The 15903-nt window shown below is 61.5% G+C and overlaps 1 protein-coding gene across 1 annotated transcript in view; it reads left to right on the plus strand.

Annotated features, from left to right (window-relative positions):
* The window catches only part of KCNN3 (potassium calcium-activated channel subfamily N member 3), a 31574-nt gene extending 15948 nt beyond the window's left edge, over positions 1-15626 (plus strand). The window contains exons 7-10 of the mRNA XM_029055466.1: positions 6612-6722; positions 10815-10942; positions 12829-12898; positions 15369-15626. Of these exons, the coding sequence (XP_028911299.1) occupies positions 6612-6722; positions 10815-10942; positions 12829-12898; positions 15369-15626 (567 nt within the window). The remainder of the gene's footprint in view (positions 1-6611; positions 6723-10814; positions 10943-12828; positions 12899-15368) is intronic.
* The last annotated feature ends 277 nt before the right edge of the window (positions 15627-15903 follow it).

Genomic DNA, 15903 nt, shown 5'->3' on the forward strand with positions numbered 1-15903 from the left:
GCTTAGTATGGCGCTTGGCACATTGGCGCTTAACAAATACCCTGTTATTCATTCGATAATAGTATTTATTGAGCGATTACTGTATGCAGAGCACTGTACTAAGCGCTTGGAATGGACAATTGTAAGAAGCAGCGTGGCTCAGTGGAAGGAGCCCGGGCTGGGGAGTCAGAGGTCACGGGTCCGAATGTCGGCTCTGCCCCTCGTCAGCTGTGTCACTGGGGGCAAGTCACTTCACTTATCTGGGCCTCAGTGACCTCATCTAGAAAATGGGGATGCAGACTGGGAGCCCCGCCAGGGCCAACTGGATGACCTCGTATCTCCCCCAGCGCTTAGAACAGCGCTTGGCACAGAGTAAGGGCTTACCAAATGCCATCATTAGTATCATCGTTATTATTATCATTTCCTCATCTATCAAATGGGGTCAAAGAGCGCGAGCCCCGTGTGGGACAAGGGCTGTGTCCACCCACATGAAGTCGGATCCACCCCCAGCGCTCAGAACAGAGCTTGGCACAGAGTCAGAGCTTGGCAGGGACCCCCGTTATTGGAAAGAGCCCGGGCTTGGGAGTCAGAGGTCATGGGTTCGAATCCCGGCTCCGCCACTTGGCAGCTGTGTGACTGTGGGCCTCAGTTGCCTCATCTGTCAAATGGGGATTAACTGTGAGCCTCACGTGGGACCACCTGATCACCCTGTGTCACCTCAGCGCTGAGAACAGTGCTCCGCACATAGTAAGCGCTTAACAAATACCAACATTATTATTATTTCTTCTTATTGTTCTTTTGAGGGTCTCCCGGGCGCGGGCGCCCCACCAGGCCGCCCCACGGGGCGTTGCCATGGATACGGGGAGGCGTGCGCCTGCGCCTGCGCGAGGGCCCCTACGCTAGAAGGTTGTGTGCGCATGCGCCGCCCGGGTGACACCGCATGTGTGTGTGTGTGTGAGAGAGCGATGGGGTGGTGTGTGTGTGTGTGTGATTGTGTGCGCCTGCGCAGCCTGGGTGACACCGCACCTGTGTGTGTGTGTGTGTGTGAGAGAGAGAGAGAGAGAGATGGGGGTAGTGTGTGATTGTGTGTGGGGGGAGGGGGGCTTCCTGTGTGATACCACACCTGTGTGTGTGAGAGGGTGTGGGATTGTGTGGAGGGGGACTGGTTGTGTGGCACCACACCTGTGTGTGTGAGAGGGTGTGGGATTGTGTGGAGGGGAACTGGTTGTGTGACACCACACCTGTGTGTGTGAGAGGGTGTGGGATTGTGGGGGGGGGGACTGGTTGTGTAGAAGCAGCGTGGCTCAGTGGAAAGAGCACGGGCTTTGGAGTCAGGGCTCATGAGTTCGAATCCCAGCTCTGCCACTTGTCGGCTGTGTGACTGTGGGCAAGTCACTTAACTTCTCTGTGCCTCAGTTCCCTCATCTGTAAAATGGGGATTAAGACTGTGAGCCCCACGTGGGACAACCTGATTCCCCTATGTCTACCCCAGCGCTTAGAACAGTGCTCGGCACATAGTAAGCGCTTCACAAATACCAACATTATTATTGTGTGACACCACATCTTTGTTCGTGAGATGGTGTGGGATTGGGGGGGGCACTGGTTGTGTGACACCACACCTGTGCGTGTGAGATGGTGTGGGATTGTGGGATTGTGTGGCTGGAGACTGGTTGTGTGGCACCACACCTGTGCGTGAGATGGTGTGGGATTGTGTGGAGGGGGACTGGTTGTGTGACACCCCACTTGTGTGTGTGAGATGGTGTGGGATTATGGAGGGGGGGGATCTGTTTGTGTGACACCACACCTGTGTGTGTGAGATGGTGTGGGATTGGGGGGGGGGGGACTGATTGTGTGATACCACACCTGTGTGTGTGAGATGGTATGGATTGTGGGATTGTGTGGAGGGGGGAACTGGTTGTGTGACACCACACCTGTGTGTGTGAGAGGGTGAAGGATTGTGTGATTGTGGAGGGGAGGAACTGGTTGTGTGACACCACACTTGGGTGCATGAGATGGTGTGGGATTGTGCGAGTGTGGAGGGGGGAACTGGTTGTGTGATACCACTCCTGTGTGTGTGAGAGATGGGGTGGGATTGTGTGTGTGGAGGGGGGGCTGCCTGTATGACACTACACCTGTGTGCGTGAGATGGTGTGGGATTGTGTGTGTGTGGGAGGTGCCTGTGTGTCACCACACCTCTGTTCCCAAGGTGGTGTGGTGGGTAATTGGGGGAGGGGGGGCTGCCAGTGTGACCCTGTACCTGTGTGTGTGTGCGACTGTGAGGTTTTGTGGTGCGATTGTGTGGTGGGGGGCTGCCTGTGGGACCGACACAATCCCTGCCCGCAACGAGGGGGACGAATAGAGGGAGCGAGTTCGGGGGATGCAGAGGGGAGTGGGAGAAGAGGAAATAATAATAGTAATAATGTCGGTATTTGTTAAGCGCTTACGATGTGCAGAGCACTGTTCTAAGCGCTGGGGGAGATACAGGGTCATCAGGGTGTCCCCCGTGGAGCTCCCAGTCTTCATCCCCAGTTTCCAGATGAGTTCACTGAGGCCCTGGGAAGTGAAGTGACTTGCCCACAGTCACCCAGCTGACATTCGGGATTCGAACCCATGACCTCTGACTCCCAAGCCCGGGCTCTTTCCACTGAGGAGGGCGCGGTCAGGGAAGCATTTATTGAGCGCTTACTGTGTGCAGAACACTGTACTGAGCGCTTGGGAGAGTGGACTAGGGCAATGAACAGACCCATTCCCATCCCACGAAGAACCTACAGTGTGGAGTCTTAATCCCCCTTTTACAGACGAGGCCACTGAGGCCCAGAGAATAATGATAATAATCATAATGTTTGTATCTAAGCGATTCCTACGTGCCACGCACTGTTCTAAGCGCTGGGGAAGAGACAAGGTCATCAGGTCGTCCCCCGGAGGGCTCCCGGTCTTCATCCCCATTTTACAGACGAGGCCGCCGAGGCCCAGAGAGGTGGAGCGACTTGCCCGGGGTCACCCAGCAGACGAGTGTCGACGCCGGCATTAGAACCCAGGTCCTCCTGACCCAAGCCTCCTCCCTGCCGCCCAGCCCCTCGTGTCCCTTCCTCACCCCCTGGCGCCGAGGTTCGTCCAGCTGGGAGCCGTTTCCCGGAGTCGGGGACGGACGGGCCAGGCGCGGGGGCTGGAGGAGAGGCAGCTGCTTCGTTCGTTCGGTTCATTCGACCCTATGTATTGAACGCCGACCGGGTGCGGAGCACTGTGCTGATCGCCCGGGAGAGGACAGAATAAAACGGACGGGGCGGATGAGTGGCGGGGGGGACCGAGCACCAGTAGCCAGGACTCTGGGCCTCCCGGCTGAGCACCTCTTCAATTCGATCGTATCTATTGAGCGCTCACTGCGTGCAGAGCACTGTGCTAAGTGCTTGAGAGAGGACAATAAACAGACGCATTCCCTGCCCACAGCGAGCTTGCAGTCTAGAGGGACGGATCCGCTGTGGATTTGATAATAATGATGGTGCTTGTTAGAATGTTGGTATCTGTTAAGCGCTTACTATGTGCAGAGCACTGTTCTAAGCGCTGGGGTAGACACAGGGGAATCAGGTTGTCCCACCTGGGGCTCCCGGTCTTCACCCCCCTTTTACGGATGAGGGAACTGAGGCCCAGAGAAGTGAGGTGACTTGCCCACGGTCCCACAGCTGACGAGCGGCAGAGCCGGGATTCGAACCCGTGACCTCTGACTCCCAAGCCCGGGCTCTTTCCACTGAGCCACGCTGCTTCTCCGTTAGGTGCTCACTCTGTGCCGAGCACCGGGGTAGATCCGAGCTAATCGGGTTGGACACAGTCCCTGTCCCACGTGGGGCTCCCAGTCTTCGTCCCCGTTTTCCAGACGAGGACACTGAGGCCCAGAGAAGGGAAGTGACTTGCCCCACAGTCACACAGCTGACACGTGGCGGAGCGGGGATTCGAACCCAGGTCTTTGTGACTCCCACGGTGCCCCACCGCTCTGGGCCCCGAATCTGAATTTCTAGAGGTGCTGAGCTGCAGCTTATCGCGGGCGGGGAACGTGTCTGTTTATTGTTGTACTTTTAATAATAATAATAATAATAATGTTGGTATTTGTTAAGCGCTTTCTATGTGCAGAGCACCGTTCTAAGCGCTGGGGTAGACACAGGGGAATCAGGTTGTCCCACGTGGGGCTCCCGGTCTTCATCCCCATTTTACAGATGAGGGAACTGAGGCACAGAGAAGTGAAGCGACTTGGGTCCCATGGCTGCCAAGTGGCAGCGCCGGGATTCGAACTCATGACCTCTGACTCCAAAGCCCGGGCTCTTTCCACTGAGCCCCGCTGCTTCTCGTAAAGAAATCAAGGGCTAGTAGCAGAGGAAGGTTTCGATCCTTCGACCTCTGGGTTATGGGCCCAGCACGCCTCCGCTGCGCCGCTCTCCCAAACATTTAGGCCAGTGCTCGGCACGCAGTAAGCGCTCAGTAAATACTATCGGATGAACGAATGCACTGGATGCGTTCCAGCCAGTCCGTCGATCGTATTTATTGAGCGCTTAGCGTGTGGGGAGGGGGGGGGAGCACGGACCCCCTCCCCGGCCCGCCACCACTCCCACCCCTATTTTGGAGACGTGGATCCTTTAGGAAGCGGCGCGGCTCAGCGGGAAGAGCCCGGGCTGGGGACTCGGAGGTCCCGGGTTCAAATCCCAGCTCCGCCGCTGGTCAGCTGGGTGACTTTGGGCGGGTCACTTCTCTGTGCCTCAACTGGAAAATGGGGATGAAGACTGCGAGCCCCACGGGGGGCGACCTGATGACCTTGTCTCCTCCCCGGCGCTTAGAACGGCGCTCTGCACGTCGGAAGGGCCGAACAAAGGCCGTCATCGTTATTATTTCGGTTCCCCCCTCTCCCCTCTGCAGGTAGCCGCGTTTCCGTGGTGGAGGCGGGCGTTAGGTGGGCGCTAGGCCCGCGGTGCTTTCTCCAAGGCCCCGGCCAGGTGTCCAGGTGCCAACCGCTGCCGCTGGTTCTCTCCGTCCTCCCTGATTCCCCTCCCCGCTCCTGGGGTTCCCTCTGCAGCCCTGCCCCCCACCCCGGCTCCGGCCGGGCCCGCGCCGGACACCCCTCGGTGGCGGTTGTCCCCCGCGCCGGATCCGAAAGGGGCCTTCCCTCCGGCCCCCCGCCGGCCGGCCAGCCGGGCCCGGGGCTCCGGGCAGGAGGCCGCCGTGGGGGGCCCGGCGACCGCGGAGCTGCAGGAAAGGGTAGTGACTCACTCCGGCCGGACACCGAGCGGGGACGCCCGGGGTTTGTCCGTTCAGGACGCTGCGGGCGTGGGCTTTTCCAGAGTCGGGGCACGGCCGGGGGCGCCATCTGGAGCAAATCGTTCAGTCGTATTTGAGTGCTTACTGTGTGCAAGGCGCTGTACTAAGCGCTTGGGAGAGTACAGTCTAACAACAGTCAGGCACATTCCTGCCCACAATGAGCTCATCTATGCGATTTCTCCTCCTCCTCTTTTCCTCCTCTTCCTTCTCCTCCGCTTCTCCTCCTCTTCTCCCTCCGCTTCTCCTCCTCCTCTTTTCCTCCTCTTCTCTTCTTCTTCCTCGTTTTCCTCCTCCTCTTTTCCTCCTCTTCTCTACTTCCTCCTCCCCTTCCTTCTCCTCCTTCCCCTCCTTCTCCTCGCTATCCTCCTCCCTTTTTCCTCCTCTTCCTCTTCTTCCTCGTTTTCCTCCTCCTCCTTCCCATCCTCCTCTCTTTTTCCTCCTCTTCTCCTTTTCTTCCTCGTTTTCCTCCTCCTCTTCTCTTCTTCCTCCTCCTCTTCCTTCTCCTCCTCCCCATCCTCCTCCCTTTTTCCTCCTCTTCTCTTCTTCTTCCTCTTCTTCCTCCTCCTCTTCCTTCTTCCCCTCCTCCCCCTCCTTCTCCTCTTCCTCCTCTTCATCTTCCTCCTCTTCGTCTTCCTCCTCTTCCCGCTCCTTCTTCCCTTCCTTCTCCTCCTCTTCCTCCTCCTCACCCAAATCCCCCTGCTGTCCACAAGCCCCCTAAAGTCCGTCAATGGGCAGGGATCGTCTCTATCTGTTGCCGAATTGCCCATTCCAAGCGCTTAGTACAGTGCTCTGCACATAGTAAGCGCTCAATAAATACTATTGAATGAATGAACAAAGTTTATTCAGGGACCTCCAGGCGAAAGAGGTCTTGTCCGGAATCTAGGTGAGCACGCGCCAGGGATATCAGCACGGCCTAGTGGGTGGATCCCGGGCCCGGGAGGCAGAAGGACCTGGGTTCTAATCCCGGCTCCGCCACGTGCCTGCTGTGCGGCCTCGGACGAGTCGCTTCACCTCTCTGGGCCTCCGTTCCCTCATCTGGAAAATGGGGATTAAGTCCGTGAGCCCCGTGGGGGACGGGGACGGGGTCCGACTCGATTAGCTCGCGGTCCACCCCAGAGCGTAGGGCACGTAGTGCTAAGCAAATTCTCGTCATCATATCCGCAGGGATACCCCCGGGCGTGCTCAGCCAAAAGCAGAAATGACGCTCCGGAGGCTTGGCGTAAAAGCGGGGGGCGGGTCGAGCGCGCAGGACGGGGCAGGGAGGGTGGGGTGGTCCGAGAGGAGTCCCCCCGCTCCCCCAGCAATCCCTGTCTGCGCGGTTCTTGGCCTAGGGGGCCGGCTGCACCGCCCTGGTCGTGGCCGTGGTGGCCCGGAAGCTGGAACTGACCAAAGCCGAGAAGCACGTCCACAACTTCATGATGGACACGCAGCTGACCAAGCGGGTAAGGGACGTCGGGGTGAGGGCGAGAGCGGAGGGGCCCGGGGGACCCCCCAGGTTGGCGCCTTGGTGGGCCGCTGGGGGCCGGGGCTTTCCCGGGCGTCCTTGGGCGAGGGGGGGAGGGAAGAGCGTGGCTAATGGGTAGAGCCCGGGCGCGGGAGTCAGAAGGTCGTGGGTGCTAATCCCGGCTCCGCCGCTTCTCTGCTCTGTGACCTCGAGCAAGCCGCTTCACCTCTCTGGGCCTCGTCTGGAAAATGGGGATGGAGACTGTGAGCCCCACGCGGGACGGGGACCGTGTCCAACCCCATTTGCTGGGATCCAGCCCGGCGCTTAGTGCAGTCCCTGGCGCAGAGTAAGCGCTCACCGAATGCCACGGTTATTATTATTACCCGAAGCCCGCTTCCCCGACCGCTGGAGAACTGACTCTCCTCCTCCTCCTCCTCATCATTGTCATCCTTCATCATCACCACCATCTCCGTCACCCGCATCATCATTGGCGTCTTCATCAGCGGCCCCACCCTCGCCGTCACTATCGTCCTCGTCGCTGGTATTTCTCGGGTGCCTTCCTAATGCGGCGTGCTGTACTGACCGCCTCCCGTGTGAAGGCAGGGGAACGTGCGGGGCGACTGTGGAAATCGTCCATTTATTCATTCAGTCGTATTTCCTGAGCGCTTGGTGGACTAAGTACTTGGGAAAGTACGACACCACGATAAACGGTGACTTTCCCTGCCCGCAACGAGCCGACAGGCTAGACCGGGGGAGATAGACGGTGATCTACGTAAATAAAGCGACAGATGGGGACGGAAGCGCGGCGGGGCCGGGAGGGAGGAAGAGCAGAGGGAGGGAATCAGGGCGGCGCGGAAGGGAGGGGGAGATGAAAAGTGGAGCTGAGTCTGGGAAGACCTCTTGGAGGAGATGGGCCTTCGAGAAGACTTTGGGGCGGGGGAGAGTCATCGGCAGTCGGATTTGAGGAGGGAGGACCTTCCGGGCCCGAGGCGGGCCGCGGGCCGGGGGGTCGGCGGCGGGACGGGCGGGATGGAGGCCCGGCGAGAAGGGGGGCGGCACCAGGGGAGCGGAGTGCGCGGGCCGGGGCGGAGAAGGAGAGGAGGGAGGTGAGGGAGGAGGGGGCCGGGGGATGGACGGCTTGGGGGTGAGGAGTTTTGGTTGGATATGGAGGTGGATGGGCAACCCCTGGAGGTTTCTTTGAGGGGCGTGAGGGTGACGGGTCCCGAATGTTTAAAGGCCCAGTTCCTCTCCTCAACGAGTATTGGGATTATAAGCGAGGTCCCCCTCTGCCCACTCGAATTGGGTCTGGGGCAAACAGGCAGGGGGACCCTTTGACCCGTCCCACCCCAGTCGAATAACAATAATGATAACAGATACCGTAATTATTATTCATTCAATAGTAGTTATTGAGCGCTTACTACGTGCAGAGCACTGTACTGAGAGCTTGGAGTGGGCAAATCGGTAACAGATAGAGACAGTCCCTGCCCATTGACGGGCTTACGGTCTAATCGGGGGAGACTATTATTAAGGACCCCTGACCCGTCCCACCCCAGTTGAATAATGAGAAATGCCTTCCTATCATTAGGGACTCCTAATAATCCCACCCCAGTCGAATAATAATAATACCGAATGCCTTATTATTAATACCTTATCTCACCCCAGTTGAACCTCCTGGCGCGTGGGGCAGGACCCACCCCAGGTCTGACTGGGATTTGGGGGGGCTGGGGGCCCCCGGGGCGGGCAGGCACCCCGACGCCTAGACACGCGCACATACACGCAGCACGCCCGCGCGCAGTCCCGTTGCCTCTCCTCCGTTCGTTCATCCCATCGTATTTATGGAGCGCTTACTGCGTGCAGAGCACTGGACTAAGCACTTGGCACTGTCCTGAGTGGTTGGGAGAGCGCGCGTGTGATCGGGTGGGTGTTTGGGAAGGGAGGCGCCGACCCCAGTCCAGCCGCCGGCTGGAGGAAGCAGCCCCTAGAGACGGGGAGGTGACCAGAAGGAAGCCAGTTGCTGTTTTCCAAGACAAAAACAAAACGGCAGCACGGCCTAGTGGAAAGAGCCCAGGCCTGGGAGCCAGAGGACCCGAGTTCTAATCCCAGCTCTGCCACGTGTCGGCCGTGTGACCTCGCGCAAAGCGCTTCACTCCTCTGGGCCTCGCTGACCTCATAATAATAATGTGGGCGTTCGTTAAGCGCTGACTATGTGCCGAGCACTGTTCTGAGCGCTGCCGGGGGGACACAGGGTTGTCCCAGCTCACGGTCTTCATCCCCATTTTCCAGATGAGGGAACTGAGGCCCAGAGAAGTTAAGTGGCTTGCCCCAGGTCACCCAGCAGACAGGTGGCGGAGCCGGGATTGGAACCCACGGCCTCTGACTCCCAAGCCCGGGCTCTGGCCGCTGAGCCACGCTGCTTCTCTGCTCATCTGTCAAGAGGGGATTGAGACCGTGAGTCCCATACGGCGTATGGACTGTGTCCAACCTGATTAGCTTGTATCTACCCGTACAGAGCCTGGCACATAGTAAGCGCTTAATTACCGTAAAAGAACAAAAATACCCCTGGTCGTAATCAGCTGTCGAGGAGAGCCCTCAGGATGGATAGTCCGCTTGCCCTAAAAGTCATTAAAGGTTCCTGGCCTAGTGGCTAGGGCCCGGGGCTGAGAGTCAGAAGGTCCTGGGTTCTAATCCCGGCTCCACCACTTGCCGGCTGTGTGACCTCGGGCGAGTCGCTTCGGTTCTCTGGGCCTCGGCGACCTCGTCTGTAAAGCGAGGGTTAAGACCGTGAGCTCCGGGTGGGACGGGGACCGTGTCCAACCCGATTTCCTTGGATCCACCCCGGCGCTCGGTACAGTGCCTGGCGCATAGTAAGCGCTTAACAAATGCCTCAGTTGTTATTTTACGATAACAATGATTAAGGGAGCGAGTCGGGGCGCCGCAGAAGGGAGCGGGAGGAGAGGGGGCCTTCGTCGGGGAAGGCCTCCTGGAGGAGATGGGCCTCCGCTAAGGGTTCGAAGAGGGGGAGAGTCGTCGTCTGTCGGCCGTGAGGAGGGAGCGCGTTTCAGAGGCGGGACGTGGGCGAGGAGTTGGCAGCGGCGAGACGGGTGAACCTGAACCCGGGGCCGGGGAGAGGGTCTGAGCCGCCTGGCCGTCCGGAGGCCGGGGCGTGGACCGGATGACCTCTGGACGCCTCCTCGAGGGAGGGGGCGGGATTGGGTGAACCTGCCCAGCTGGGAGACGTCTAGGACCGGCGCGGGAGGAGCGTCCAAAGGGACGGCGTCCGAGCCACCGGCGGTCCGGCCGGAGGGGCCGCAGACGGGTCACCGCTCCCCCCGCCGGGGGGTCCTGGACGCCGTCAGTCCCGCCGGGGGCTGGAGGGGGGCGGGGGCGGGCCAGGGGCCGGCCAAGGGACGTGGCCTAGTGGCCGGAGCCCGGGAGTCGGAAGGACCTGGGTTCTAATTCCGGCTCCGCCTCTTGTCTGCCGGGTGACCTCGTGCGGGTCACTTGGCTGCCCTGTACCGGAGCCCCCTCGTCTGCAAAATGGGGATTGAGACTGTGAAGCCCGCGTGGGACGGGGACTGTGTCCGACCCGATTTGCTCGGATCCACCCCGGCGCTTAGTACCGTGCCTGGCAATGTAGTAAGCGCTTAACGACTACCAAAATTATGATTATGATTCTCCGGGCCTCAGTAACCTCGTCCGTAAAATGGGGATTGAAGACTGTGAGCCCCGAGTGGGACAGCGACCGGGTCCGACCCGATGACCCCGTATCTCCCCCAGCGCTTAGAACGGTGCCTGGCACGTAGTCGGTGCTTAACAGATATTCTCATCGAGGCTGGGGGGCTGCGATGGGAGCGGTGGGGGGTCAGGTTTGGGGGTCCCCGGAGTTGGGGGCGGAACTGGGGGCTCGCGACAGTCCCGGGAGGCCTCGTTTCTCCTCTCCGGCCCGACCCGGGAGCCCCGGCCTGGGAGCGGAGGGCCCCTCTCGGCGTAAACACGGGGTGGGGGGGGGACGGTGGGGCTGCGGTGAGAGGGAGCGGGGTCAGACCGGTCCCCCGCCGTCCCCGCCCCCCCCGCCGCCCTCCCTGCTCAGATCAAGAACGCGGCCGCCAACGTCCTGCGTGAGACCTGGCTCATCTATAAGCACACCAAGCTGCTCAAGAAAATCCACCACGCTAAAGTCCGCAAACACCAGAGGAAGTTCCTGCAGGCCATCCACCAGTAAGCCCTGCCCCCCGCCCCTCTCGTATCTCCCGCTCCCCGCCGCCCACCCCGGGGGTCCTGCCCCCCCCCCCCCCGAGGAAGCCCCCCCGGCTGTCTCGGGCACCCCAACGCCCGTAACAATGATAACGATAACGAAGACGGTATTTGTTAAGCGCTCACTATGTGCCCAACACCGGGATAGATCCAAGCTCATCGGGTTGTCCCACGTGGGGCTCCCGGTCTTCGTCCCCATTTGACAGACGAGGGAACCGAGGCAAAGAGAATAACGATAATGATAAGCATGGTATTTGGTAAGCGCTTACTAGGTGCCGAGCACTGTCCTGAGCACTGGGGGAGATCATGGGTTCGAATCCCGGCTCTGCCACTTAGCTGTGTGACTGTGGGCAAGTCGCTTAACTTCTCTGTGCCTCAGTTACCTCATCTGTAAAATGGGGATTAAGACTGGGAGCCCCACTTGGGACAACCTGATGACCCTGCACCTACCCCAGCGCTTAGAACAGTGCTCGGCACATAGCGCTTAACAAATACCATAATAACAGAGTGCAGGATTCAATACCTCGAGTCCAATACATTATCGAGGACAATATAGTAGTAATAATGTTGGTATCTGTTAAGCGCTTACTATGTGCCGAGCACCGTTCTAAGCGCTGGGGTGGACACAGGGGAGTCAGGTTGTCCCACGTGGGGCTCACGGTCTTCACCCCCATTTTACAGATGAGGTAACTGAGGCACCGCGAAGTCAAGCGACTTGCCCACAGTCACACAGCGGACAAGTGGCCGAGCCGGGATTCGATATAGTAGTCTCGTAGTCTATTGAGTTCTCTATTGCGTTCTATTAGATTCTATTGAGTACAATATGATGTATTTATTAATTGATCGAGTGATTGATTGACCCTTTACCGCCCAGGACACCGATAGGGCAGATGGGAAGAATTTCCATCGTGACCTCTGTCCCCTAGGCTTGTGGCCTAGTGGTTAGAGCCCGGGCCCGAGAGTCAGACGGACCTGCTTCTCCTGCTCCCGGCCCTGCCACTTGTCTGCCGGGTGACCCTGGGCAAGTCACCTTTCCTCTCTTTGCCTCGGTTCCCTCATCTGTAAAATGGGGATGACGACCGTGAGCCCCGTGTGGGACGTGGACTGGGTCCGACCTGTTTACCCTGTGTCTACCCCAGCGCTCAGAACAGTGCCTGGCACATAGTAGTCGCTTAACAAATACCATAAAAAAAATAAAACGGGTCGGTCTCGGATCCGTGTAGGCGGCCCCGGCCTTGACAGAATCCGAAAAGCGAGATCGATGGATCGTATTTACCGAGCGCTTACTGCGGGCCGGGCACTGTACCAAGCGTAGTGGATGGAGCCCGGACCCGGGCGTCCGAAGGTCTTGGGTTCTAATCCCGGCCCCACCAGCTTGTCTGCTGTGTGACCTTGGGCAGGTCGCTTTACTTCTCCGGGCCCCGGTTCCCTCATCTGGAAAATGGGGATTGAGGCTGTGCGCCCCAGGTGGGACGGGGACTGTGTCCGACCCGATTAGCTTGTATCCACCCCAGCGCTTAGTCCAGTGCTGGGCACATAGTAAGCGCTTAAGAAATACCATTATTATTATTATTATTAATGATTACTTTCCCCGCCCGCAACGAGCTTATCCGTCTAGAGACGAGCTCGAGTTGGGCTCTGAGCCTGCGACGCCCATGGGAGAAACGGGGTTGACTCCACCCTGCTTCTCCGGGCTGACGTGTTCGGGGGCAACTGAGGCTGGGGGTGCCCCTCTTCCCTTCTCCCCCCCCACTCCCGTGGGGTCACCCGGTGGGTCACCGAGGGGCGAGGGAGAGGAGGGGGGCGCCTGCGGGACGAGGCTGGTCTCTGGGTGTGGGTCTCGCCTGCAGGTTACGCAGCGTCAAGATGGAGCAGAGGAAGCTGAGCGACCAGGCCAACACGTTGGTGGATCTGTCCAAGGTCAGGGACCCCCGCCGGGGGCCGGGGAGGAGGAGGGAGCTTAGGGAGGGTCTGTGCTCTGTGGGGAGGCTCGGGGCTGAAAGCCACGGTCGTCGCTGGGTGTCTGGGGGGCGTTTGGGGGTCAGAATTCTGGAATAAACTGTGCTGTGGCTGGCCTGCCCCCACCCCCGTGCACGGTTGCCAAGGGACCCTCCAAGATCCCCCACTCTCCCCTCTCCTTCCCCGACTCTCCTCGGTGACCCGGCACTGACCATCCAGCACCCTCGATTCTACCCTCTCCTTCCCTGATTCTCCCCCAGGGATCCAGCACAGACCATCCAACACCCTTGGCTCTTCCCTCTCCCTCCCTGACTCTCCCCCAGTGACCCAGTATGGACCATCCGGCGCCGACCCTCCGACAGCCCGACTCTCCCCTCTCCGTCCCCGACTCTCCCCAGGGCCATCCAACGCCCCCGACTCTCCCCCAGTGCCCTTGTGTGGACCATCCGGCACCCCCGACTCTCCCCCGTGACCCGGCGCCGACCCTCCGACAGCCCGACTCTCCCCTCTCCGTCCCCGACTCTCCCCCGGTGACCCGGCGCTGACCGTCCCACACCCCGCCTCTCCCCCCTCCGTCCCTGACTCTCCCCAGGGACCCAGCTTGGGTCATTCGCCTGCAGACCTGCCCCGCTCCCCGTGGCCAGATCTCCTTCACCCCTCTGCCTCCCGTCCCCCTGCCGTGAGGCGGAGAAGGGGGGCGTCGGGTTGGGTGGGTGGGTGGGTGGGGGGGGCAATAGCTAATCGGCAGAGGAGGAGGGGGATGGGGAGAGAGAAAGAGACAGGGAGACAGCTTCCCTGTCTCCACCGTCTCTTCTCTCCCTCGCGCCGTCTCTTCCCGGCCCCGGCTCCGCGGTCTAGTGACGGGGATCTGGGGGGGACCCAGCATCAGGATTTGCCTCCTCCCGTACCCCGCCACTTTCCACACTGACTTTCCCACCCCTCTTGGTCAGCCTGTGGGGTCGGAGGCTCCTCCGGAGACCCCGAGGGGCCCCACGCCCGCCTCCGGGTGCCAGGGACGGGTTGCCCCCGGCTCCGAAGAATGGGTCCCGCGGCGCCGGGGGGCCGGGGCCGGGGCCCGGAGCATGTGCGCGGGCAGCTTCAGAGCCTCCCCGCACGCGTGCTCCCCGTGCTTCGTGAACACCCACGCCGGGGTGGGGACGGGGATCACCGGGGCGGCCGAGTGGCGGGGAGCGGTCGCCGCAGGGCTCCGGGAGAGGCCTAGAGAACGTCGATTCATCCGGTGGTATTTCTTGAGCGCTTCCCGTGTGTAGCGCGCTGTGCTAAGCGCTTGGGAGGATGCAATCCGCCAGCAAACTTATTAATAGCAGTCTCTCAGAGGGCGGCACTTTGCTTCACCCACCCCCAATAAGAATGAGAACAATAACGCTGGTATCTGTGAAGCGCTTACTGTGTGCAGAGCGCTGTTCCGAGCGCCGGGGTCGATGCGGGGTCATCGGGTTGTCCCGCGTGAGGCTCCCAGACTTCATCCCCGTTTTCCAGATGCGGGAACTGAGGCCCGGAGAAGTGAAGTGACTCGAAGTCACACAGCTGCCAAGGGGCGGAGCCGGGATTCGAACCCCTGACCTCCGGCTCCCAAGCCCGGGCTCTTGCCACTGAGCCGCGTCCCAACTGCACGGCAGGCCGGGACGGGTGGGGTCGGGGGTCGTGGACCCCCGCGAAGGGGATTCTCGGGGGGGGGGGGGGGCAGGGAGGACCAACGGAAGCCAGCACGGTTTTCCAGGAAGTGGAGGAGAGGAGCAGAGGGAATCGCTCTCCCGCGGAGCTGTGCTGCCGGGAATACCGGCAGATCCCGGGGGGCTCGGAAGGATCCCCGGGTGGGAGGCCCAGATCGGGTCACGGTTTGGGACCGGGAAGGGGGGATGAATGCCGCGAGTGAAGCAGGGGGACGCAGGAGGGGGTGGGAGGAGAGGAGGGCTTAGTCGGGGAAGGCTTCTTGGAGGAGGCGGGCCTTCGACGAGGCTTTGAAGCGGGGGGAGGGTGACCGTCTGTGGGATGTGATAGGGAGGCAGCATGGCGTAGTGGATAGAGCCCGGGCCTGGGAGTAGGTAGGTCCTGGGTTCTAATCCGGGCCGCCCCACGAGTCTGTGCCGGGCGGCCTGGGGCGGGTCACCTCACTCCTCTGCGCCTCGGTTCCCTCATCCGTGAAAGGGGGCCGAAGACTGAGCCCCTCGCGGGGCCGGGACCGCGTCCGACCCGGTTCCCCGGCCCGCGCCCCGGCGCCGAGCGCAGCGCCTGGCGCGTAGTAAGCGCCCGACGAGTGCCGGGATTATCATCTGAGGAGGGGGAGCGGGCCAGAGGCAGGACGGGGGCGGGATGGACGAGGCCCGGCGAGGAGGTCGCCCGGGCCGGGGGCGGCCGGGGCCCCGCGCCCCCTGACCCCGACCGTCCCGTTTCCCCCGCCCGCCGGCAGATGCAGAACGTGATGTTCGACCTGATCACGGAGCTGAACGAGCGCAGCGAGGACCTGGAGAAGCAGGTGGCCGGGCTGGAGTCGAAGCTGGAGCAGCTGGCCGCCGGCTTCCACGCCCTCCCCCTCCTCATCGCCGACGCCCTGCGCCAGCAGCAGCAGCAGCTTCTGGCCGCCGTGGCCGAGGCCCGGGCCGCGGGCCCCCGACCCCCGGGCCCGGCCCGGGCCCCCCGGCCCGCCGACGGCCCCGGGACCTGCTGAGGGAGCCCCCGACCCCGGGGCCCGCCCGCCCACCCCGACCCCGCGGCCCGCTCGACGGCCTCCGGCTCCCGGGCGCGTCGGTAGGGGCCGGGGCCTACGACGCCGGTCGAGGCCCGGGGGGACCCTCGCCATCCGAGCCGGCCCTCCCGGGCCCGGTGCCCCTGCCCGGGTCGGGGGGGGTCGGGGGGGGGGCGGGGGTCCCGGCCGGCCCAGCCCCCCCGATCTCAGGGTTTCGGATCCGGACCGGACGGACGGCGGAGACGGCGGCGGCGGCGTC

The sequence above is a fragment of the Ornithorhynchus anatinus genome, chromosome X5, assembly GCF_004115215.2.
Source record: "Ornithorhynchus anatinus isolate Pmale09 chromosome X5, mOrnAna1.pri.v4, whole genome shotgun sequence".
Taxonomy (NCBI): Eukaryota; Metazoa; Chordata; class Mammalia; order Monotremata; family Ornithorhynchidae; genus Ornithorhynchus; species Ornithorhynchus anatinus.